The following is a 25,490-nucleotide window of genomic DNA, read 5'->3' as shown; positions in this document are numbered from 1 at the left end:
GGCCAATGATTTTTGAGGTAATGTACCCTTTTTGGCTTCATGAAATGACATAAAGACATAAAATATTTTAGGTGACAAAATTTATCTGTCTATGTATTCACCATTAGCTTTCTCTACTTTGAATCTTCAACTAGCTCATTTTTTCTACCTTTAAACTAATCTTAACTTGTTATAGTACTAATAATGGATGAAGGCCCTAATACCGCTGATTTTACAGATGCCACGTGAGTAAGAATTGTTTACCAGTCATGGACTAAAGTAATAACCTTTGTGGTTCAAGGTTGTTTATTATTTTTGGACTTATTCATTATTCTCTAGGTGAAGTTTTACAATGTTAAACAACGTTAAGAATTTTTTTAATATATATTTATTATATATTTGAATTTGAAATCCAAATTTTGCATATGTGTCGTGCATCTAACCATGATAATATATACATTATCAGTATATATAAGGTTTATTCATAAAAATAAGGATAACTTTTTTATATATTGTCAGTGTGTAATTGTTTTTTATACTAGCAAGTTTAGATCATAACATATAATATGAATTCAAATTATGCACATGTGGCATACATCTAAAGTTGCTAGTGTAAAAACTCATTATACTAACACTGCATAAAAAATTAATCTTCAAATTAATGCAAAAGGATCATTAATTAGGCCTTGGAGATAAACTTAGCATTTAATTGGTTAGAGAATCTATGCTTTTTTTTTTTTTGAAGGAAAGAGAATCTAAGTTTTGGGCGCTTATGACAGTATTGAACAAATGATAAATGGCGGAGTGCCTGGGACCCTTTTTTTTGAGATGGATAAAATCATTAGCTTTATAAGTATTGGATTGGGATAATATCAGAAACTTCCCCTCATGTTTCTCTTAATATCACCTAGCGCCTCTAAAGTTTTAAAAATGTCACTTATTTCCCTTACTTTTGTTATTTGTGTAACAAAATTTTGATAAACCTAAACTACCCTTTTGCTCGCTAAACAAAAACACTCCTAAGCTACTTTCTTTACTCCAATAAAACCATCATCTAAAAAACAATCTCCAGTAATACTACCACGTTACGATGCTATAGTTCATAAAAATATAATTTTGAAAAACAAAAAGGATATTTGCAAAGAAATACATAACACCAATTTAACTTTAAATACTCAAAACCAATTTCTTATGAAGCTTACTTTTTTTTTTCCAATTTCTTCTCAACCCGTGTCCAATCCCTTAAATCGTATTGATCATTATGAAAATCAACTCAAAATAAATAAAAAAAATCATGTTAGCATACTAAATCAAACTTAAAAATAGAAGTTTCTAAATTTTTTATTTAGCAATGTTTTAGTCAAGTTATAGTAGTTAGGAATTGGTAATTTATTAGAACATTTCTTATGGTTATAAGACTTATTTACCGAGTCATCTAGTTAATAAATAGGGATTCTTGTTATTGTTGTTAGTTGACAAGAGTGAAAATTTGAGAGGCTGTTATTGTGTGTGATTAGTTGATTTATTTCTCTTCTCCCATCTATATTGGTTTTATGAAATTTATCTCCTATATATTTTTTTTGTGAAATTTTTTGGGTTCTACAAATCATGCCCCATTTGATCACAATCACAAAAAGTGAAAAATAAACGAAATTCAATTTACTATAATTTACAAATAAATAATCGCATAATCATCCAAAAAAATGAGTAAAATAGAATGTTGAAAAAAGGATAAAGAGGAGAAAACGACTTTTGTTTCTTCTTTTTAAAAATTTTTTGAGCACCATTTATTTGATATGCAAATTATGTATCAAGTGAGGGTTAATATAGTCTTTTTACACTTGTTAGGGGATGTAAGTGATATTCTTAAAACTTCAGGGTGCCAAGTGATATTAGGAGAAACTTCAAGGGAGGTTTCTGATATTATCCTGTATTGGATTTACAGGCTCTACCTGCCTACCTCTTTTGATTCCTTGTGTTAAAGAAATATTGTCTTGTAGTTTTAAAAGTGATATATTATGACTTACACAGCAACAAGTTAGAGACGGCATTGGATGAGTAAAACTTCCTCAATTTAAATATGGGAAATTGGTCTATATTGAACTAGTGCCAATTTGAACTCATTAAAGTAAACAGCAAAGGTTGGTCAGCATTTTTGGCTTTTGAAACATCTTTATTTGTCAGAATTACAGGCATTTCCAAGTCAAAGTACAGACACTTGTCTATCTATTAATATCAGTATGACATAGATGCATTTTCAAATGGGACCAGCTACAGCCTACAAGTGAGAAACATCCAAACTCAAATTCTGGTGTGAACAAATTTCAAACTACAATATTTGTTCAATCTTGACTGAAGACCAAAGGAGAGTAGGAAGAGTAATGAGAGTGCATCTTCCCAGTTCCAACACAAATTCAATGAGTTTAATAGTCTCTAACTTGCAACATTTTGTACCTGTTTTTATTGCTTTCCCTCCAGTCAGTTTCCAACTTCTTAGAGAATTGATGCTATTGGGTGCAAAAGCCAAGAATTGCCTTTTACTATGGGAATTTGCTTAGGAAAGCCTGCAAAGTTAGCTAATGCTTCTTCTAGCCAGTTTTTAGGTAAGACTATTATGAACTTGATACTCTCCAAGCATGATTACTTCTTTTTTTTTTTGCTTTGCATTTTCTTTGCATGCATTGACGGAGTTAGAGGGGGCATGAAGGGGCAGCTGCCACTTCAAGATTCAGCTAATCTGATTTTTACCTCATATCTTTGACGTCTGCAAAAGTTGTACATGAATACCGGCCAGTCAAATTACTGGTGATTTGTATCAGGGAAGAAGAGCTGCCTGCGTTTATAATTAGCTAGCTTGGTATCATATTACAGTTACTAATTTGAGGACCAATTCAGACTAAATATTGGACATATATTCAGATGGCTTTAAGTTTCTTTCAGTGAATATAGCTTCAAAGACTGTCTAAGACAGAGCAGTTTTAGCAAGGGTTTTCAAGTTTTCAACTGTTCTACTAGGAGCTTGGACATTGAAATTGATAAGACCCCAGGTTGTCATCACAAAGCAGGATTATATGGAGCTAAAGCTTTTTTATTGTTCTCAGTTTTACAGTTCATCCCTTCACTTCTGCCATCGAGATGATATAGTAATTTACTTTGAGCTGCAGTCATATCTGAACGTTAAAGACTCCAGAGAATGGCTTCGCTTCTGTTCAATTATTTACCAGTGTAACTTTCCAGGAGATGAGCAATGGTATCCTGTAAATATTTTTAGTATGTCAACTCATAAAATTATTCACTTGTGATCATGTTAAATACATAATGAGCAACTATTGCATGCTGCAGCAGTCTCTTTTCAGGATAACAGTGCAATTGTACACATTCGATTTGATGATGAAAGTTCTTTCCAATGTTGATGATTCTTGAAATTTGTATAGTCCCCTGTACAAAGATGTTGATCAGAAGAAGCATAGAGATTATTTTTATGTTTCATTGCTGAAAGTTTTGATTTCAACATGGAGGATGATTATTAGTGTGCATTTGCACTTAATATGATAACATTTTCTTTTCCAGAGACAAAAACAGAACCTGGAAATGTGAAACAGGATTCAACTCCTCCCAACCAGCAAAGTCTTTCAGGCAGTACAAACAGGCCTCTTCAAGTACCGAAACCTGATCCATCTATCTCCAGCAATCTCAAGTCCTATAACTTTAATGATCTCAAGACTGCCACCAAGAACTTCAGACCGGATAGTATTCTCGGTGAGGGAGGGTTTGGATATGTCTTTAAGGGATGGATTGATGAGCACACTTTGGCTGCAAGCAGACCAGGAAGTGGGATGGTAGTAGCTGTTAAAAAGCTTAAGACAGAAAGCTTTCAAGGTCACAGGGAATGGCTGGTAAGTTGGTTGATTTAAAAGCTTTTTGTAGTGATTCTGCTAGAACCCCGTACAGATTTCACACACTTGAGTTTGGTGTTTTGTCCTTTTACATTGGCAGGCAGAAGTCAACTACTTAGGTCAGCTTCACCATCAAAACTTAGTGAAGCTTATAGGGTATTGCTCAGAATCAGACAAAAGACTTCTAGTCTACGAGTTCATGCCTAGGGGAAGTTTGGAAAATCATCTGTTTAGAAGTAAGTATTCTCCCCTCGTAGACACTGTCTCTTTCATTATGTATTTCACCAGCTTTGGTTGTCATCTGTCTCAAACTTATCTTCAGATTTTATGTTGGAATTTAGAGTAAGGAACAACACTTGTACTTAGTGCTGCTGCTGCTGCAAAAAAAAAAAAAAAAAAAAAAAGGCTTGTAATAAAATCTTCAGCTCTCTATCGATGGAGCATACAGAAAGCAAACCAACATAATTTCTGCTAAAAAATCTCCTAATAAATCTCAACAAAAGATACTTGTAATTCAAAATAGTTTAAATCAATAGACACTAAATGTGAAACTATCCCTAACAAGAAGATTTATTCAACAATAAATTCATTTATTCTAGTACTGAAAATCTGCAGTGAAGTTGCATAATTCCAACATTTTACATCTACTTTTAGTTCAATTATGACTGACTTTAAATTGAAGTCTTGGTCGGAGTGTATATTTCCTTCACTTTTGCCTGCTTGATAAGGATTTCTTTTGCTCTTTCGTTTGCTCCGCATGTCGAATGTGACTTTGAAAGGATTATATCTGCTTGATGTCAATAAGTCCTTTACTATTTAGATTGAAGATGACTAGTTTTGGATTTCCATCTGATCAAATAGTTGTACCAACCAACCTGTCATTTCAACCATCTCCATAGTCTCTATATGATTCATTATTCATAAACCAAAAGATATATCATCTGGATGAGAAATTCTCTTTTTGCAGAAGGAGTTCAACTTATGGCTTGGGCAACTCGGATGAAAATTGCAGTGGATGTCGCGCGAGGGTTGTCCTACTTGCATAGTTTATGCGCCAATGTCATCTACCGTGATATGAAGGCTTCGAACATTCTACTTGACTCAGTAAGTTATTCGATTCCAGTTTGATCTCAGGTAAAATGTAGCATAACATTTTATACACCAAATCAAGGTAAAATGACTCAGCGGCCTAACTTCTGCAGGACTTCACTGCAAAACTTTCAGATTTTGGCCTTGCAAGGGATGGTCCAAGTGGAGATAGAACTCATGTCTCAACTAGAGTAATGGGAACTCGGGGATATGCTGCACCAGAATACGTAGCAACAGGTTTCTTCTGCTTTTTACCTTACTGTTTTTTGAATGTAAACAATCATTTTTCAATTTTGATATATTATGTCTCCTAAGTCCTAAAATTATAACCTTACCAAACATGTTGCATCAGTGTGAAGATTGTATGTTTAACAACATTAAAATAAGAGAAAATTTTGGCCATAAAGATCAGATCATTGTTTTTTAAGCGTATAAGAAGTGCAATACTTTCTTATTTCACAGAACATTTCCGCATGACAATTGACAAATTTCGCCTGCTGAATAACTATATATGTTGGATGTTCATGGCTTTGTTCTTTTATAATTGGTCAAGACAAGTGGATATGCAAGACTGACTTCTGAACTGAAGAAACCATTCATTCAAAAGAGCCAACGAAAAGGAAAGGGGAAAAAATCCCTCAAGCAAGCGAGTAGTTACACTATCCTCATGCACAACTGAATTTAACTCAAACTATCTCAGAATCTCTGGCATCTTTTATATACCGATTTTCTTTTATCAGAAGCGATGTCTGCCTGCCTAGGCTAAACATATCTTGTCAATTTGCTTTGTCAACCAATACTTCAGTAACAGATGTGGATTGAATTTTATTGATGTCCTTAACAACACAGGTCACTTGACACCAAAGAGTGATGTGTACAGCTTTGGAGTGGTGCTGCTAGAGTTGTTAACAGGAAAAAGAGCGATGGGAGATGAAAACATTGGAGGTAATGATGAAACTTTGGTAGATTGGGCAGTGCCATTCCTTGGTGATAGCAGGCGAGTTACACGAATCATGGACACAAGGTTAGGTGGTCAATACAACAAGAAAGCTGCCCAAGCTGCTGCGGGTGTTGCATTACAGTGTCTCCACATAGATCCTAAGCTCAGACCAGCAATGCCCGAGGTACTAACCAACCTGGAAGTGCTTCTCACAGCCAAGGATAGTCCTAGGCTTCCACTCCAATCCAAGCTTGACACCAATGTGACTTTGGCCGAGAAATCTACTCATCCTCAGAAGAATGCAAGAGCAAGCTCACACCCACGATAACTTGTGTACAAATCCTGTATAATTTGAGACTCTCTAGCATAACAGCAAGGCTGCTTGAAATGAAAAAAGGGTTTGAGAGGAAAATGCACAAGGGAAAGAAAAAATGAAAGAGAGCGTAATTGCCATTTCTTGTATATTAGCAAGTTCTGTTACCTGATATTGGTATTTTCCCAGCTGTTGAGTGTATAAATTGTTAGAACATGTAAATGAATGCTGACCGACCTCCGCGGTTTTGCCATTTTTTGTAGTCTTCGTTTCGTTTGCTGTTGGATTTGCTCGTTGAAAGCACATTTGTGTAAATATTATGCCAGACAGAGTAACCATTTTTCAGATTGAGGCGTTAGTTACTATTTTCTGAAAAAAAATGTGATGGTTAGAAGTAGAATATAATTGCCCATTTTTGACATGAAGTGAAGAAAATAAACAGAACTTGGTCTTCTGTTTGATATGCTCTTGTTTACAGAGGTAAGGTAGATGCACTAGTTAACTGCAATTTGGTATGTGAACTAGTCACAAATCACAACCATATTCACTTTTGACTACTATGTATAAGGCATCATTCGCAGAGGGGCAAGCAAACTATGCCATTCATACAAATACAGTTTTCTAAAGCTAAGACAATAATGTGAAATTATCAGCTAATAGCTGCAAGACCTAAGCATGCATCTAGACTGGCAATCACATACATTTGAATCCTCGATACAACAAAGATCCATTCACAAATATATTGGATTGGCCATTAACCTTACATTGGTAGAGACTACATCCTTTTCTTCATATATTTTTTCCTGCTGTCTCGTTGTCAAGTTAAGCTCTGAGAGACCCTTACACCAGAAAAATTATAGTCCATAAAACAACAAAGACAAGCTTAAATTTTGTCGGACAGAACAAAAATTCAGTATGATTATTAAGAAATCGCATTTCAGTTAAACACAATGACCAAGAGAAAGAACTTCTCGATGTTTCTTTTTCATGGGCTATATGACAGCAAATCCCACCACTAAACAATTCTCGTAACTAAGACTTGAGCTCAAGGCTACACATTACACCATCTCAATTGGAACTATAGACACTCCAAATTTATCTACACAATCAATCAGAAAACCTCTTCATCGATTCTCTCGTGGGAGAAAAAGGTCCCACAAAAGAAAGCTACCAAAGAATGACAACTAGACAACCACAACATTGGTCGGAAGCATAGAAAAAGAGCTAATACTACTCTTGATCCTGGTAAGGATCTACTTTGCTTGCATATCATCCTCTGTTTTCCAAACTACATCCTCTAGGCTGGTTGAAAGGTTCTTATAAAACTGCAAATAACAAATAAATAAGTGGAATGTTAGATGGCATTGAAAGGACACATAGGTAGTTGACATAGTAGAAATCTCTGTAATTAGGTAATAAGAACTTTTCGAGCAGCTGGCTTTGATACAAGTGTGTGTGTAATTTACAAACTATCATAATGCATTAACCAGAGAAGCTTTTTATTAGCAAATCTGGGAAAAGAATAACCTTCTAAGATGGTTCAAACTTTGACCAAATAGTTGACAAGTGTTTTGGCAGGAGAGACATGGATTAGCTCAAAGATAATTATGCTCTTGTCATTATAGGCTGTGGAGAACTAAGAAAGCAGACTTCAGTTTAGTTAAAAGTTTCCTTTTCTTTTTTGTTCTCTCTCTTTTATTTTTTTCGTGATGTTGAAATTCCATTAGACTACTTATTTATATTCTATAAGCTATGGGTAGATTATTCTCATTCTTTAATACTATTTCTACATGCCCCCCTTTTCTTCTTTTTTTTTTGTTTTAATTTTTTAAATTCCCTTTTGGGAATTATCACTATCCAAAATTTTGCCTTTGCTACAGCATGTCAACCATGACAAACTATTTCTTGTCAACTCCAACTCATACTATTTTTGAACCTCTGGTCAAGCTATTTCGCTCAGTAGTCCAGTTGAGATATTTTTCTGACATCGCTAACCAAAAGAACTTAATGTTTGGAGATGGCAAATTTTCTCAGCTTTCATCACGGTACTCTAATCTCAGTTAATACCAAACTGATCCTCACTAACAAAGAGGAGTGTAGACCACTGCTCTAGTTTTGAATCCAAATTTATCCTAGCCAACTCACCATCCAATGCGGGTATCAATAATGGAGTGCAGACGGAAAGAATTGTAAAATAAGGTACCTTGTGGAACTCCAAAGTGTCTCCTTTTGCCTTTCGCACCTCAACCATATGAAGAGAAGGAGCAACTTGAAATACCTGATTTAAAAATGGATAAGTTAGAATCCAAGCTGAAAAGCTCTTTCAGGTTCTGAACTCAAACTAGCCAAGCGGCACTACGTATTCAGATACCTCAGTGGCAACATTAAGGTTTCCTTTTCTTCCCGCTTTTACGTTTTCTAGCCTCATCTGTGGTTAAACATAACATCCATGCACAAAAGAGTTCAGCTTTTCCCTTTTATGTATCATCAGCACAAGATATCAAAGAAATTACCAAAAATTCACATCCACACTTTTAAAAATGTGAATCAATTTTAGTTTTGAAAGTGACCATCACCTTGTAGTTCTTCTTGCGAACATCAAAGCCAAGGGGCTTCGCAGCTTGTTCAATTTTATTGATTATCTCATTGGCAGGGCATTTAGATGTAAACCTCGTTTCCCTCTTGAATTCCTGTAATAAGTGTAGCCAAACAAAAAATATTGAGAAAAACATCAATTCTGCAACAGAATGAAATATATTCCCAGCAGAAATTTTCAAGAGTCTCCTGTCTTCACAATTTGATCAATGACACATACATGCATTATATATTAAATTGCCTGATTAGAGGTTGAAAGCAGTTGCTGGCCCAGTTTAGTTGACAACAGACGATGATACAGGTATAACTCATCTTATAGATATAAATTGTCAAAGTGTGTCTTGACAGTTGGATGATATACTCTAGAATACATTACACGAAACTAAATTACAATGCAGTCAATGAATACAAATATTAATAGATATTGTTAAATGATTTACTTTAAAGGAAGGCATCTGCAGCCATCCAAGCTTGGTGTGATTCTAAGACAGCCCTTAGTTCAATAGATATTTACCATCAGATACCTTTTCCGGATTCCCTTCCTTGCTTATAGTACTAATCATTCAAACCAACAGATGTATAACAAGAAACCTAGCTTCTCACCCACACTATGTCTCTTATTAAAACATGTAAGAAATGGCTCAATAAAAAAAAACATAAGAATTGATATAGGAAAACTTTATATGTATGAAGTGCACCTGTGGCAGAAATGAAAACATCCTCGATTTTCTAAGCCACTCTGTATTTCAGATTAGGCGGGAGTTCAGATAATAATGGCCTGATAACAATCACAACAACAATTTCTGAATTGTATAAAGTCATTACTTTTGCTAATGCCAAATTCCAAAATCACTAGAAATGTGCTCGTTTATAAGCAGCTTATTGCAATTGCCATTCAGAACTCATGCCAATCACAGACTAGTAACCAGAATTGTATCTGGAGTTTGAACAGCACTGCTAAAACGACTCTACTTTAGAGTGCAGATAACTGGGTCCAGCAATCTAAAGTTAAGTGTGCATCTTTTCTCAAACATAGTTAGCACATATTTGCCTGCTAAAATTAAAGCTTTTGCAAAGAGGCAATAGTGAAAAATAGAAAGGTTCACAAGTCACAACCTCATCGAACAGATTCCCAAGGTTGAGACCTTTCGACATTGATATCAACTCAAATGCATTCATGGCGACTGGTTGCTCTTCCGTTTTCTCTGTTACATGATGTTCCTATCATAAAAACAGGGCATACACTTGCTGAGACAATCCACAGCCAAAACTACTGATAGTCATCTAAATTTATATCAAGTTTCAATATATGTTCAGCATATAAACTCACTTCAGAATCCTTAAAAACAGCTTCAACGTCATCCAAGTTTGTATCTTCTTTCTCGTTGAAGACCGGTGGTCTGTAATTTTTCTTAAACCACTCATCTTCCAGAATTTCAGATATAGTGATGCGCTGCACCATTTATGATCATCAATTAACAAGGACGAAAAAGTCCTAATAGTTAATGCATCACATTGCATGTAATGGAACCAAAAAGAGAAAAATTAGTTAATGCATAAGATACAAGAAAGAGAGACTTCAGTAATTTCCATTGCAACAGGTTAGATAGCACTACAAGTCTCTTGGAGGTAATCATTGTAAGTACATGTTGCTAAATATTGCAATATTTTGCATGGAATAAAGACTAACATTCCACTCCACTCATAAGTGCCATAAAAGGATTGTTCTCAAATATGTATCAGGCACTAGAGATAGCAACGAGTAACATCTAACGGACAGCATTGTTTAAGATTTTTATCACTTAATCAAAGGCATACACCATACTGAATATTTTCATTCCTAGAGATCCAACTACAGTCACTCCTTACAAACTTGTTAACCATGTTTCGGGTAACTATGTGTCATTCCGAACTCAATGGAGTCCACTAGTCCATATCGTAGCTTTATTCAGCTATATGATTATAATAGTGTACACTTGCCTAGAATAGCTTGTTTCTCACTTAATGTGCATATCAGATTTTTCATGATGATTTTGGCAGTTGAAACTATTAATCTCACTTAATATTTATAAGCTTGAAGCATCAAGTCTTCAAAATTGATGCAGTTAACAAGAACTGCTTCAAGATTAGAACACTGCACGCAATCATGTGTCACATAAAGTGATTAGAGCGGTTGTCTTAAGAAATGAGGATACCTTACAGATAAATAACTGACATGATGTTACTATAATCTGATGTTCTTAACTTCGAATTTGGGTTAGCTAATTCAGAGATCTGGCCCATTTTCTTTTGCAACTTACAGATTAGATCTGTGCTGTTTTTACTGGTTTTACAACCAATTGAAAAATATACAGGAAAAGTACAATCTCTGCAGCGATAATTATCAAATCCAAGCATAAGTTCTCAAGTACCTTTTTTTTCCATGAGTGCATAAAAAATAATGGATCAGATATGCCCAACTTTCACAGTTTCCAAGTTTAAAATAGAATATCATTTGTCTGGGAGATATAATGAAGGTAGTGGAGAAGCAGCAGCTATAGGGCTGGGTTTGCTTTATAATTATCCAAATATTGTTAATCCCACAGAGAACTGCAGATTACATATTAAAAAAAAGGAGTTTTATATGTGCATGACTTGATAATACTTGGGGCGGTGATTAGTGGTGGCAGGAAGTGGTCGGTGTTTGATGTCTGCCATAGCAGCTAAGTTATAGGTACAGATGGAGAAGGAGATGTGAAAAGTGTGAAAAGAAAATGATGGACACTAAAAAATGAAAATTGGTGAAAAGCGAATATGTGCAACACGAGTAGTTTAACCATAGAACTAACAGCCATACCTGTAGGCTTTAGACTAGTTAGGCTAACTACCATGGGGCAGAAGGTGTATTTTCGAAGTATAAAGATATTAATTATTTCTTTTTAAAGAGATAGTAAGTAGATATATCCTCTTCTGTATATGCTCTATTGTAATTATATGCACAACATGTACAGATCGTATAGTATTCCCAATATGTTCAAATTTGTTGTCAACTTTAAGACATCCATAAGATACAAAAAGACAAAAATTAATCAACTAAAACCCATCATTAATTGTACAAATTGTGCTGGTATATTGATGCAAGAGTACTTCTTATGTTGTTTAGATATTGAACATAAAATGTTTAAAGCAAAGATTATCTTACGACGATAAGCAGGAATGAATCAGAGATCAAAAAAAGTTTGACGAGTGCATTGAGGTCCTTTCAAAGTACTACAACATCCACAGAAGATTGTACTTTTAGGAAAAAACAAAATGCTTCCATCTATTGAACGCTTAACTTGAGTTTTTACCACGCTCCTTTTCCTGCTGCAAGTATCCTCAAATGTCCTTCCTGTATCCTGGAATCTCCCCATATATCGAAATCTATAGGAAAAGAAAATGAACTTTTTCTGATCTAAGAACTTCAGTAGCCACTATCCAGCATGCCTAACCCCCTAGAAGTTCCTTTGCTTCCTAGATGGTTAACTTTGCATGGGTAGAGGTTGGGACGAAGCAGCACATATCTAGCTCTTCATAAGGATACTGCAGGAAGAGACCTGTTTATAACTGTTTCCAATTCAAACTCCTTTTTTATGATATATTTTAGGTCACATTCGTTAACTTTCTCAGTCCTTCCTTTTTTATTAGGCACACAACTTTCAAGCCACTGAATCACTGCAAAATCCAAAGATCTACCATATAAACAACCATTTCCTTTATCTACTCATAAATCTATATGGCTCCTCAACATTTTTCTGGTTGATGCATATCTGGAATCTCCCGAAGGTTTAACACCTTTCTTAATTCGCCATTTCTAGATCTATATCGGTACGAAGATCAAAGAACTGTTCCACTGAATCATCTAATTGATTATTCAATGGTGTACACAAAGAAGAAGTACTGATTGCGTATAACATTTCGACACATTTTATCAAAACAGGGTATCAAAGGGAGCAGGAATAACAAATATTGATCAAGAAGGTTTAAACATGCGTACAGTCATTGGGTTTGGATCCAGGATTCGGGTAATAAGCTTCCTGACACTAAATGAAAGCCAAGCCGGGCAAGTGTAGTCCGCACAAGAGATCTGTACATGCCAAACTAGACATGGTGAAACTAGCATTACGTGAAAAGGATGATACAGATGTGTAACAGAATTTCTGAAATGCTCACTTTTTTATATAGATTGATAACATTAGAATCATCAAATGGCAAGTAACCTGCAAGCAATACAAATAATATGACTCCGCAAGACCACAAATCTGCAGTTGCCCCATCATAGCCGTGATCTTGGAGAACCTAAGAAGACGAATAGTTATTTTCTGTTAAATGGAAACAGAAATGTTCATATAGATAATAGACCCATGTTGAGTTTCACCACCATCTTACTTCAGGAGCTACATAGTTTGGAGTTCCACATGCAGTATGAAGCAAACCATCAGCCTGCAATATCAACCTTTAATAAGTAATTTATTCTCCTTCAAATTATTGCAAATATACATTGACCACTTTTTGTGAGTAAACAAAAACTATATTACTCCACTGTAATTTAAACTTTCCAACAAAACTAATTTCCTTTATTTTTACTTTAAGTAAATGGTAGATTTCACTTGCAGTGAGTGATAACAGACAATAAAAACCCAATAGATTAAGTCATAGTTTTTCTCATGCTTACTCTGGCAAGCCAAAAAAATTGTTTAGATTGAAAATGACAAACCAGAGAATGAAAAACTGTTTATCAGAGTCAAAAAGATGAAATGAAAAGTACATTAAAGCTTTCCATCTATACAAATTCCAATATTTCTGAGCTCTGCTTTATTCTGTGTCAGAAAATTCCAAAACCATGCTCCAAAATTGATTGGCACTCAAACCCTAGAGGAAAAAGTGGCATATAATCTAGCTGGCACCAAACTTATTCCTGGACATAGCCAACAAAATGAGGTTATGGAAGAAGTTTGTGGAATCACACTCAATCAAGTATTGTTAATTTTGTAAATCCTGGTCTTTTATCCAAAAGATCGAATTTTAAAAGCACTGATGTGAGGTATAGAAGGATCAGACTAAAATGAGAAGAAAGTTAAAACAGAAATACATGGAATTGATTAGTAGGTGGATACCCAGCCTGTATAAGAGTGTACACGATTCTCCCAAAAATCATGATTTGGAAAATGCAGATCATCTTAGGAATTTGAAGGCCTAACAATTATAGAACTTTATTTCTGTGTCTGATGATTTCCATGTGGACCAGTTTAATTTTCAGTTTCAGGTCATCAATGTTGAAGACAACTCAACATGCTTAAATAGGAAAGTATATTGCATCTCATATCATCCAAATCTTACTGTAAGACAAAAGAAACTTAATGCTATTCGTTTCTTTTTCTTCTGTTTCCTGTGCCAGGTGTTGAAAGAGGGAAAAATCTTCTGGTGGTAGTAAGCTGTAAAACTGTAAAAGGTACTGTGATGTGTACCTGGACTTGCTGAGAAAGAGCACTGAGTCCAAAATCAGATACCTTGAGATTCCCTGAAGCATCCAGGAGCAGATTTTCTGGCTGCAAGAGAACGAAACATAGGACACGGGAAACTGAAGCCATGATCCTCAAAGAAAAGATAAATCCTTAGTACAACCATTTATCAGCACATGCTGGATAAACCAACGTGAACTACCTTTAGATCTCTATGATACACCCCGCGGCTATGACAATAATCAACTGCATTAATAAGTTGCTGAAAATATTTCCTTGCTTCATCTTCTCGCATACGTCCATGGTTTACCTGGTAGTCAGAAAATATGTTAGGTATCCACCTTTTTAGGGACAAACATGAAAGCAAAAGAACCTGCATAATGAATTACGGCACCTACAATGTTTGCCAAACTGAGAGATAGCAAAAAATGTGTAATTTAGACCTAACAAACAAGGAATATGCAAAAGCAAGATGAGAAAGACTCATTTTGTTGCTACTAATTTTTCCTCCCCAGGTGAAGATGCTAGATATCAGAAGAAAAGGAGAACTTCAAACTTACTATTTTGTCAAATAGCTCCCCGCCAGTGACAAACTCCAAAACTATATATATCTTGGTCTTGCTCCCCATCACCTGTATCAATATCAATCAAGATGGAAGTACACATAGGCACACAAACGTGGATTAATAAGCTAACTTATACAAGTGAACATCATCTCATAATTACACACACAGATACACAGCGAGATAAGCTACCTCATCCAGGCGAACAACATTCGGGTGCTTTATCAACTTCATTGTGGCTACTTCACGTTTTATCTGCACGAGTCAACATACAAAATTAGAAGTTAGAATGAGGAAATTTTACCAGAGAAACTGCAAAAGTGCTAAAAGGAGCCATGAAAATGTATAGCACTTAAATGTTAAGATAGCTATTCAGCTAGCATGCTTTGGTTTATACAATTAATCTTGTTTATTACTTTCTTGTTTCTTTGGGTCACGATGAGAAGATGCCAGCATGGGGGGAGGCAGAATTTGGGAGTAGGAGGTAAAGAAGCCAAATTAGATACAGGTTTTCATGATGTATAACCAGGAAGAAAAGCATATAGACAAATGAATAACAACCTGTTCAGCCATTTTGTGCTTGAGGACCTTATCCTTGTCAAGGATCTTGAGAGCTACAGGTTCCCCAGTCTCAGAATTCCTTGCAAATTTAACTTTTGCAAATGTCCCTTCACCAATTGTTCTTCCCACTTCATATTTACCTACTCTTCGCTTGATTTTGGGAGTATTCATTCTTGAATAACCAGTGAAATCCTGTGAAACTTGAGGTCTCAGTGCTCACAAAAATCTCTCTCCTGAAAAAGCGTAATCCGTTACTGGAGATTCAACCGATCAAGGTGTATTACTTAGAGACCCTCAGCCAACTAGCAAAGTAGCAAGGCTAACAAAGACTTGTACTTGACATGCCTCACGTTCAAAATTTACAAACCAATCTAACAGAATCAAAGAAAATTCTGTTCAATTTTTTGTTTTACCAATATTGGGAAGGAGATTTAGTGATATGATGTATAGATAAGAGATGTAGATTCCACAATTAGTCGAAGAAGCCATTAATTGAACCAAGAAACTTTTAGTCACACCAATTCTAGGACTCATTAATGCCCCGCATTCCTAAAAGAACAAAATAAAAAATGAAGACTTCAGAAAGCTCTCCTAACACGATGAAAGAAAAGAACTACAACCAAGACAAAACAAAGAAGAAAGTAAAAGGAAAACAAAGAAGAGGGAGAATGCATATCTCAGGAATTCCATATGCTCAGCCAATTGAATTCCCTAACCAATAAAAAATGGACAACCTTCCAGCTCTTGATACTTGCCTCACTCTGAGGGCATAATGCGGGTGGATTTGTGTGATAAAGACAGGCGTTTGCGACAATAGCACTTCTTTTTTTTCTTTTTGGTTGGTAAGTATAATAGCACTATACTAATGGAGTTTACGTGTGAAAGACAATTAACAATTCTCTTAAGCTATAAAGTAATGATGAAGGACAACCAGAGTCAATAAGTAAGGAAAGACTACAGAATATTAATGATTGTACAAATAAATATCCTACAAACAATGACTGAGAACAATTAGAAACAAAGACAGAAATCTTACAATCGTCAATTCCGAGCTAAAATCCAGTAAATCTGCAATAGATCACAAGCATCATCTAAGACAAATAATGGCAAATCCAAAACTGCGTACCAAATTTAAGCTAACTTAACAACAAAAACTCAACTTAACTTCTCCCTATCTCTCACACCAATTCAAACCAAACTTCTCACAATTGATATCGTTTAGAACCAACTCAGAAAACCCAGAACCAAAACAATTGAATTTTCACAAGATTTCTTGAACGAATCCCACCACAATTACACAAATCAGAACCAGCCCAACATCAAAATTCAGCTGAAAAAGCTTTTAAAACTATAATCTTGAACAAATGAGCAAAGTATCTACGCAAACTCACTTGCTTATACAAATTTCTTGAACAAATCCCACCAAGAATTACGCAAATCAGAAACAGCCCACCATCAAAATTCAGCTGCAAAAGCTTTGAAAACTATATTCTTGAGCAAAATTTCTGTGCAGACTTACTTGCTTATATACTTGTAATCAACAGGACAAGATAAGAACAGAGCTCTGTTGCCAGCTTAACTTTGCTTCTTGCTGCTGCCTGCTGCCTGCTGCTGATTCTGATCACAAAAGTGGCTTTTGAGAGTTGATTGGGCCAGACTCTAGGAGTTATACCATAAAAGCATTTTTAGTTTTACTGCTAACAAACAAGCACTGGAAGCAGAAGGGGCGGTATATCCACCAGCCAACCAAACTGCATATGCTGTCCAAGGCTGCTGATTTTTGAAGATGTTACGAACGGTTAATTTAATGGTCAATTTATACGGAAAGGATAATGCTATATACTAATTCATTACTATATAAAAGGCAAACTGGCAGTTACCTTTCAAGTTAACAATCCACGTGAAAAAAACAAAAGTTGTGCACTCTCTGAGAAATTAACTATACACTTGTCATTAATGTCTATTAATACTTGTGACACTGCTATTTTTAAAGTTTGAGGCCAAATATTTATGAAGTTATAGGCTACTAATGAATTACTATATGATGTTACAAAACATGTTATTATTTGTTTTGTCATTTTTGCCCTTCATGATTTTAAACAAATGTATAGTCTAACTCTGCAAAAATGATTAGCTCGTTTAAGGTTAAGAAAGTCCAAATACAAAAATAATTTTTTAATTTTTAATTTAAGTACAAGCATAAGAGATAATAGTTAAAGAGTATGTGCCTCAAGCTTGATTTATTTTTAAATGAGAAGACTAAACTATAAGATTTGTTGCTTTTAAGTTTTCATGCATAAATGAAAAGACATAAACAAAGGAAAATTTTGGACTTCTTGTCTAACACTCTATCAAATAGGAAGAAGATTGAATGGAACTAAAGTTGACCTATATAAATCAAGGAAAATGATGCGCACATACCTTAATTTGATACTATTCAAATACCTTTTTTTAGTCTTAATTTTCATTGCATTCTAAGTCAATTTGCAACTAATACTCTGCCAAAAAGAGTACTAATCGCGATCGTTTTACTATGTTTGGATTGTAATTTTTTGTAGAAAAACTTTTACATTTTTCGTAAACATATTTTTTAATTATGTTTTTTATTTCATACACTTTTTTTTTCGATACAAGAGTGTTCGGACTTTCGATTCGATTAATCCCTTGCGGCTGAACAAAGCCCTCAAGGATGCCCAACACGGTAATTCAGGGAGAGTCGAATCGTGGTCGATGCTGTAAAGACAGACGACACGACACATTAAATCATTTTTCTATAAAAATTTCCAAACAGGACTGGACAAGTGATCCAATTTCATTTGAACATTTCTTTCACTGCAATAATTGCATGGACTTGTGTTGGAGGAAAATTGAGAAAATTCTTGGAAGTTAGGAGATATACAGGCAAAATTCTGGCCCACGTTTTTTGTACGGTTAAGTGGGGAACCTTTTTGTTGGGACAGTACGACAAGACGCCTTTAAACGGGTACACATGAATTGATTATGATACGTACGTACTCCTACGGCCTAACCTCTCATTTGCATGTGGGGTGACAGCAGCTGTACCTATGGTCGCTTGTATCTATCCATTATGTGTTGTTGTACTAGCTAATGTACTTATCTCTTTTTTTTTCTTTGTTTTTCTCTTTTGTTCTTTTTTTTGTTTATACTTTATTTTTGTCAAAACTTTTTTTGTTTGTACCATGGTTTGAAAAGTATAACCAGATCGGGACATTGTAATGAGAAAAATCTTTGGCCAGTTACCAAATGAAAAAGATAGAAGAAAATAAGGGTTGATTCTTACAACCATCCAAGTTTACATCATATTGTTGTTTTATTATTTTCGGAATTGTATTAGAGTGCTCTTTCTATCTTTCATTTTCACATCTTAGCATAATTTCTCTCGTGAATCTCGAGTTGTAATTTTCAAATGATCCATTTAGTATTTGGTTGTTGGGATTAGTACATTTTTATTATCGAATCGGCATCAACTAAAGCAGAAATAACTAGTCTATTCCGAACTTGGTGGTTAAACTCTATTACGTTTATGATACTATATGGTAGGTGCAAACAATGCTCCTAGCAAGAATGATAAAAGAGTTTAGGGCAAATTATCTGGTTGGCCCTCAAGCTACTAAGTCAGAGCACATTTAGCCCTCCAACTATTATTTGTATAGTTTAACCCTTCACCTCCCAAAAGCGCATATTTCTAATCCGTTTGTCCATTCAAACTGTTAAAACCAACGGAAACTACAACATGCACAATACACAAACAAAAATCTACTCATAATTAGCATGATTCATAGAAATCCGAGTCCAAATTTGGGATTTAGTTGAAAAAGAGTCTAAAAGTATAATTTTATTTAAATTTGATAACACTAGAATAATGGTGAACTATTGATCGACGTGTAGTAGCTGCAACGGTGATTAGATGTAATTGGAGGATTGAAAATGACACAAACTTACGTCATTTTGAGGTCGATTTCATTAAGAGTAATGATTGAAATTGATAGAATGGTTAGAAATATACATTTTAAAGTATGCGTATAATAGTTAAAGCATTGAAAGTGTAAAGGTTAATAATTCGATGACCGACCAGATTTTTTGACTCAAAGACGTAAGACCTCACATTTTCATTATTTTCTCAATATATGAAAATGAAAGAAATAAAAAAATAAAAAGGTCATCTTATTCAAACCCCAATTATGGTTTCCCATTCTCATACTTCACAGCTTTGCACGTACCATTCTTATAGAGATAAACCCATGTTCACATCTTTCTAACCTATTAAAAAATACTACTACTTTAAGACTTACTCCTGAGATTTTCATAAAATTTTATTATTATGCACATTTAATCATGTGTATAAGCTTTTCGATGCTTCTTTCTCTGCAGAGACTGAAAAATGGTACAGTTAGAGTGATAAATATGGTCTACACTAGAATGAAAAAGGGAAAGAAATATACAAGTTAGATTGATTACAATTTTAAAACAGGCAAAAAAAAGTGTGTAATAGGTTTATAGGGTTTACTTGTATTGAAATAGGAAAAGTTAAAGACTGGTGGCAAACTAATGTAGTTGAAAGATTAGGGGAGCATTTGTAAGGACATTTCTGCAATTGACACCCAAAGAAAAATCGGATCACTACATGCACCATAAGATAGATAAAAGAAAAAAAAAATCCGGGGACTAAGTGTATATTCTTGCTTTAACATATCTAGTGTCTATCCTATTCCTATTTATGTACACAATACAATAAAACTAGATTACATGCACCATTTTGAATATTTATTATAATCATAGAAAGTATACTATGCCTTTATTCATTAGCATTCTCAATTTTCCTATTACGATTTATTTGTTCAAATAGTATACTGCCATAATGTTTTTGATCCAATGTTGTCTATTGCGATTATTTGTGCTGTAGATTAGTTTTTTTTAAAAAAATTTTTTGGATTGATATTAAACTGCATAGGGCATGGGAGAATCCTATTACAAATTAAACCCAACAGAGATATAGTTCTAGTTGGAGGGGGATCGGACTAGAATATCAGTTGGATAGATTAGCTTCAAGTCTCTATCCTTGGCACTACTGCCTTGGAAACTGTGCTTTTTTTTTTTTCTGCTTATCTGCATCTCTATCTTTTTTAAGTATGCATTTTCCTCTTTCTAGAAAAATCTAAAATTTGACAGAAATTGAAATATACAGTTATTCAGTTTATTGTGTTTATGCTGCGGAGTGGTAGAAAGTAAATTGGCAATGACCAAATCGAAATATTTACTTTAACGGTTAATTTTGTATATACTGATAGTGTATATACTGACACCTTTGGATACATGTCACATGTCCAAAAAACCAAAGTTCAAATTCAAATTAATCTTATACACATCTTAACTTTACTATAAAACTTTTGAAGGTTTTATGGGGGTGAAGATATTTACGCATAAGGATATTCTTACTTATGTACCAAGCATGGCCAAATTGAGTAAGATATATTTCGGGTATTATATTTTTGGAAATATGAGATTAATTAGGGAAAGTAAATAAATACAAAGGAGGGTAGGCAAAATTAAATAGAAAAATATATAAATGCAACAGAGGATAATAATCGTTAATATTTGTATATATATGTTAGATTAGATGAATATTAGGTGTGTTAATGAGAATCCCTTCCTCTTCGGGAGGGAGATATCTGTTTCTCCTAGAGTTCCTAGTGAGAATTTCTGTTCTTCTAGGAGTTCCTAGTGAGATTTTGTATTATTTTTCCTTGTTTTATTGTTTAAATTTGAATTTACTTCAGATCTGAGATCTGAATTTATTTCAGATTTCGGTCTATATTGGCAGATCTTATCATCTTTATTGGAACTTACTACTGTTAATCAGCAGATCTGACGATACAACATGCACAGAGTATGTTGCAATAATTTATTTTATGAGAAGATGATTTTAAAATTTATGGTACTTTTTAGATCTGTTTTTAATTTCTTAGGTCTTTTGTATCTGTTAAATTGCAGATCTACAATTTTAGTGCATGTTTTATCTGCCATTAGGATAATAATATATATCAATTGTGCTGGACGATTTCCAACAATCCATTAATGAAATATGTTTTGTTATAAAAAAAAAAAGTGTGTGTTGATGAGTAGACACCCGTTAGAAAAACCTTACAAATAAATTGCAAGAAAGTCAATCTATATATCTTTCCCTTTCGCACAATTATTGACTAGAAGCCGCGGTTTCTCCGCTAGCAGTGAAATTAATTATTTACTCAAATTTTGTCATTAGCAACTACAATGATTTCGTTTAGGCAAATGCTCAATATAGTAATCAGTTGAGCTACTCTGGATTAAAGAAATATAAGAGGGTAGAGTTCGAAGATGCACATATATCCGTTTTAGTTCTCAAGTAAACGTAGCAGCGGAAGAATAAAGTAGGATTTTGATAGGGTTAAATACCAAAAACCCCCACGTGATTTGACTAATATTGACTTTACCTTCTTATGGTTTGGAAACCTACAATTTAACTCCCTGTCGTTTCAATTAAAGTGAAAGTCTAACAGAAAACATCTACAATAACGGTATTTCTATCAGACTTTCATTTTAGGTGAAACGACAGAGAGTTAAATTATAGGTTTCCAAACCATAAAGAGGTAAAGTGTACATTTGGCAAACCACAAGGGGGTTTTTGGTATTTTACCCATTCTCAAATGCACGCAACATTCTTCCAAGGATTTGACTTATAGAGGGGCAATTTTGACATTTTTCTTTCAGAAGTTAGTTTAGATGTTATCCGTCAGACTTTTACTTTAGTTGAAACGACGGGGAGTCAAATTGTAGGTTTCCAAACCATAGGGAGGTAAAGTGAATATTAGTCAAACCACAGGAGGGTTTTTGGTATTTAACTCATTTTGATACTATAATTAAACTTGGGGTTGAAAAATCTTCCTTTTTAAGGTTTAAAAAAATGTCTTCCTTAATCCTTTCAGGGTTTGAATTCTAATTTTTTTGTGGCATGTTGTATGTAATTAAAAAGTCATTTTCCATCTAGGGCTTGAATTATAGTTGCTTCCTTGCAGTTTGCATCCATTTAGCCAAAAAAAAAAAATCCATGAGTTTTGTAATTTAATAAATAAATAAATTCCTAACTAAAAGTTCAAGGACATCAGAAGTAACCTTTTATTTATTTTGTAGTCTTACTTTTGCTTGCTCTTTTACCATCAAGACTTTGATTTAAGATGCCTGATGGAAGAACAAAGTTTATTTGATTTGAATCGAATATAAAAGTGATGCTAAGCATAAAGTGGACTTTAGGTTAGAGTCGTATAGCAATCAATAATTGGAATGAATAATTATTTTATCGTTTAGCGTATACTCCCTCTGTCTCAAATTATTTGTCGTATTTTGAAATTCCAATCTTTTCAAAATTACTCTTGAAAATTCAAATTTCAAATTGAAAAAAGTTGGAAATAGTATTGAAAAAAGAAATCAAAATTAACTTTAATTTTGATAAGATGACAAATATTTTGAAATATCTCAAAATAAAAAAAATAATGACACTTTAAATGAAGCGAAAGGGAGTCTTTTGTAACATACCGACTTATTAGCACGTCACTGTTGGTATTGATGGCTTATTTGTCATATGCTTGATCCAGCCGCCCTTTTGTACTAAATTCAAGACTTTTTCCTAATTACCTTCTTTTTTAAGGCTCCTAAATAGTAATAACCTTTTCGTGAAAAAGACACGCCTCGAATCCTTAATAAATCCAAGCTAATGACTCGACCGTAATTGATTAGATTCTTATCAACAGTTTTGTGTAACAATTGCAACCACGTCCTTGAATTGTATGATTATTGCAAACCTCTCCCAATTATAGGGGAAGTAATTTTGGGCATTGGTTGTTTCTGTTGTTACAATGGCTTCCCATATTGCTTCCGTAGAGGTCAATTTAGAATTTTAGAAAACTAATTAGTCGATTGGATCATAAATATATCATGTATTTTTCAAGTCAAAATAAAGTGGCCCATATTTGGATAATTCACTTGAAAATTAAATAGATCTTGGGCTTAGAAAAATTGCATGTCATTAGCCGATAATAATAAATCTTGAAGTTGGACTATCCAATCCAAGAATGGGACCGCACTCAACCAAAAAAAAATTAAAAAAAAAGAAATTAGCATAAAGAATTATTAAAGAAATTATCTATGGACTATGATTATTAAAGAATGCACATCATCTACCAAGCTAATGTCAAAATCATCTTATCTAGCACTTATTGTTTAATTCTAAAATCCTATGGATGATAATTTTTCTATATTCACCAATGCTTTAACTCAAGTATGATTTGTCTTCTTATCTTAATTGGTAGGCTGCAGCTGCTCGACAAGCTATTCTATATGCGAAGGCATTACTTATTCCAACTTCTCCATTGAAGGCGATTGAATCCCTTTGGAGCTCACCATCTGCTTTTGTCAAGCAAATGGTGCTGGACGATTTTTAACAAGTTTCGTAAATAAATTTTTCATTTTTCAGTCAAAGAAAGGATGTCGGCATGGAAGCTAAAAGCGTCACGTCGAAATTCACTAAACTCGGTTGAACTCGGGGATGATTGAAAAATAACCTACGATTAAAGATAGACAAGAACGAAAACTTGGTCTGTGGATCAATTCTAACTGGTGCAAGATCAATAGGGACCATAAACAATTAGGAAAATTTCTGAATGATCTTAAGAACTATTCTTTTCACTTGGAAGAGAAAATCTTTCGCCGAGTAATTACCTAACTTTTGAACTAAAAAAAACCCAATTTTCCATTTCGTGATTAGTCATAACAAGCTTCATTTAGGCGTGATGGGACTTGGCACCAAAAATGGTTAATGTACACAACTTGAAACACTTCCATGAAAAAGTTGGATACCAAATTGATTTGATCTAAAGTTTCTTGCATTGATATGATTTTGTACAAATGACTTGCACTTTTTTCCGCATAGGCACCTCAAATGCTGATGCTGTAAACCTTTGTCCATATGCTACGTTCCCAATCGGTTCCGATTCAGCTAGACAAAAAATCCAAACCATAATGGCCTACTTGTCCTTGTGCCACTTTATTTAATTATTAATAGTGTAATTAATTTTTTTGATAAAAAAAATAATTTCAAGCAATAGACATAAAAGGAATTCCATTCAAACATCTCTCTACTTTTTAATTTCTTTTCAAAAAACTTTACTCTTTCGGAGGGAGACCATGGTGATCTCCCTCCCATGGACTCCGCTTTTAATTTTTTTAAAAATAAAATCTCTTCTAAAATTTCTCAATGAGAGTTTTTTTGTTTCTCGTAAGAAATTATAGTAAGAATTTTCTGTTCTCTTTGGAGTTCCTAGTGAAATTTTTGTATAATTTTTTTATTTTGTTGTTAGATATGAATTTATTTTAGATTTGGTTATTAGATCTAATTTTTTTTTTTAGATTTTGGGTCTATTTCAACAATTATTATTATTATTATTATTATGGGAGTTTAAAGCAGTTGATTAGAAGATTTGATTTCAAACAGTTGATTAGCAGATATGACGATTGCAACACGCATAGAAAGGATTGTAGTATACACAAAGGGAAGTTGACTAGTAAATCTGACGATTGCAAGATGCACGCATAGAAGAGACCTACATTGATTTATTTTATTAGAAGACTTTTTGAAATTTCTTGTAGTTTTTAGATCTATTTATAATTTTTCAGGTTTTTGCATCTATTAAATTGGACATCTATTTTTTAGTGAATGTTTATTATGTGTAGATTTTCAGCAATTTCGTTAATAAAATTCCCTTTTTATATAAAAAAAAGTGCCCTTCAAATCTCAAGAAATAATAAAAGATAACACTATAAAACACTAATTTTTTCCATAAATACATATAAATCTCTACAGCTTAATAAAAAATTCTATAAGATCAAAGATCTAAGGTCTATGCATGTCTTCAACAAGCAGGTCTCGTATATAGCAGTTCTAAGCTCCAAAATAAAATTTAGATCTGACAAGATAAATTTGAGGAATCCCATTTACGAGGGGAAAAAGGAAAAAACTCTCAC

General features: G+C 34.0%; 2 protein-coding genes across 6 annotated transcripts; one reads left to right on the top strand and one right to left on the bottom strand.

Annotated features, from left to right (window-relative positions):
* Window positions 1–2,353: 2,353 nt before the first annotated feature.
* Window positions 2,354–6,562, top strand: LOC113751869 (probable serine/threonine-protein kinase PBL3). Its single transcript, XM_027296037.1, has 6 exons — window positions 2,354–2,582; window positions 3,550–3,875; window positions 3,976–4,111; window positions 4,843–4,979; window positions 5,078–5,201; window positions 5,814–6,562. The coding sequence occupies exons 1-6, from the start codon at window positions 2,522–2,524 to the stop codon at window positions 6,230–6,232; spliced, it is 1,203 nt and encodes a 400-aa protein (XP_027151838.1). The 5' UTR covers window positions 2,354–2,521; the 3' UTR covers window positions 6,233–6,562.
* A 535-nt stretch (window positions 6,563–7,097) lies between these two features.
* On the bottom strand, window positions 7,098–17,200 carry LOC113751561 (CBL-interacting protein kinase 32). Of its 5 annotated transcripts, none has more exons than XM_027295651.1 (16): window positions 16,936–17,200; window positions 16,453–16,484; window positions 15,417–15,649; window positions 15,048–15,110; window positions 14,853–14,924; window positions 14,495–14,602; window positions 14,299–14,379; window positions 13,220–13,273; window positions 13,004–13,129; window positions 12,828–12,917; window positions 10,143–10,265; window positions 9,929–10,033; window positions 8,794–8,907; window positions 8,589–8,645; window positions 8,421–8,495; window positions 7,098–7,542 (listed from the first exon to the last, which is right to left on the bottom strand). In XM_027295651.1, exons 3-16 carry the CDS (start codon window positions 15,585–15,587, stop codon window positions 7,471–7,473), a joined length of 1,311 nt encoding a protein of 436 aa, XP_027151452.1. In that variant the 5' UTR covers window positions 15,588–15,649; window positions 16,453–16,484; window positions 16,936–17,200; the 3' UTR covers window positions 7,098–7,470. The 5 variants fall into 5 exon arrangements, with proteins under 5 accessions (XP_027151452.1, XP_027151612.1, XP_027151533.1 ...); XM_027295811.1 differs by having other exon boundaries at window positions 15,417–15,608; XM_027295732.1 differs by lacking the exon at window positions 16,936–17,200 and adding an exon at window positions 16,808–16,902.
* Between the last annotated feature and the right edge of the window lie 8,290 nt (window positions 17,201–25,490).

Source organism: Coffea eugenioides, chromosome 1 (assembly GCF_003713205.1).
Source record: "Coffea eugenioides isolate CCC68of chromosome 1, Ceug_1.0, whole genome shotgun sequence".
Lineage (NCBI taxonomy): Eukaryota > Viridiplantae > Streptophyta > Magnoliopsida > Gentianales > Rubiaceae > Coffea > Coffea eugenioides.
Note: the sequence above shows the minus strand (reverse complement) of the source record. Positions and strands in the feature narration are given on the sequence as shown.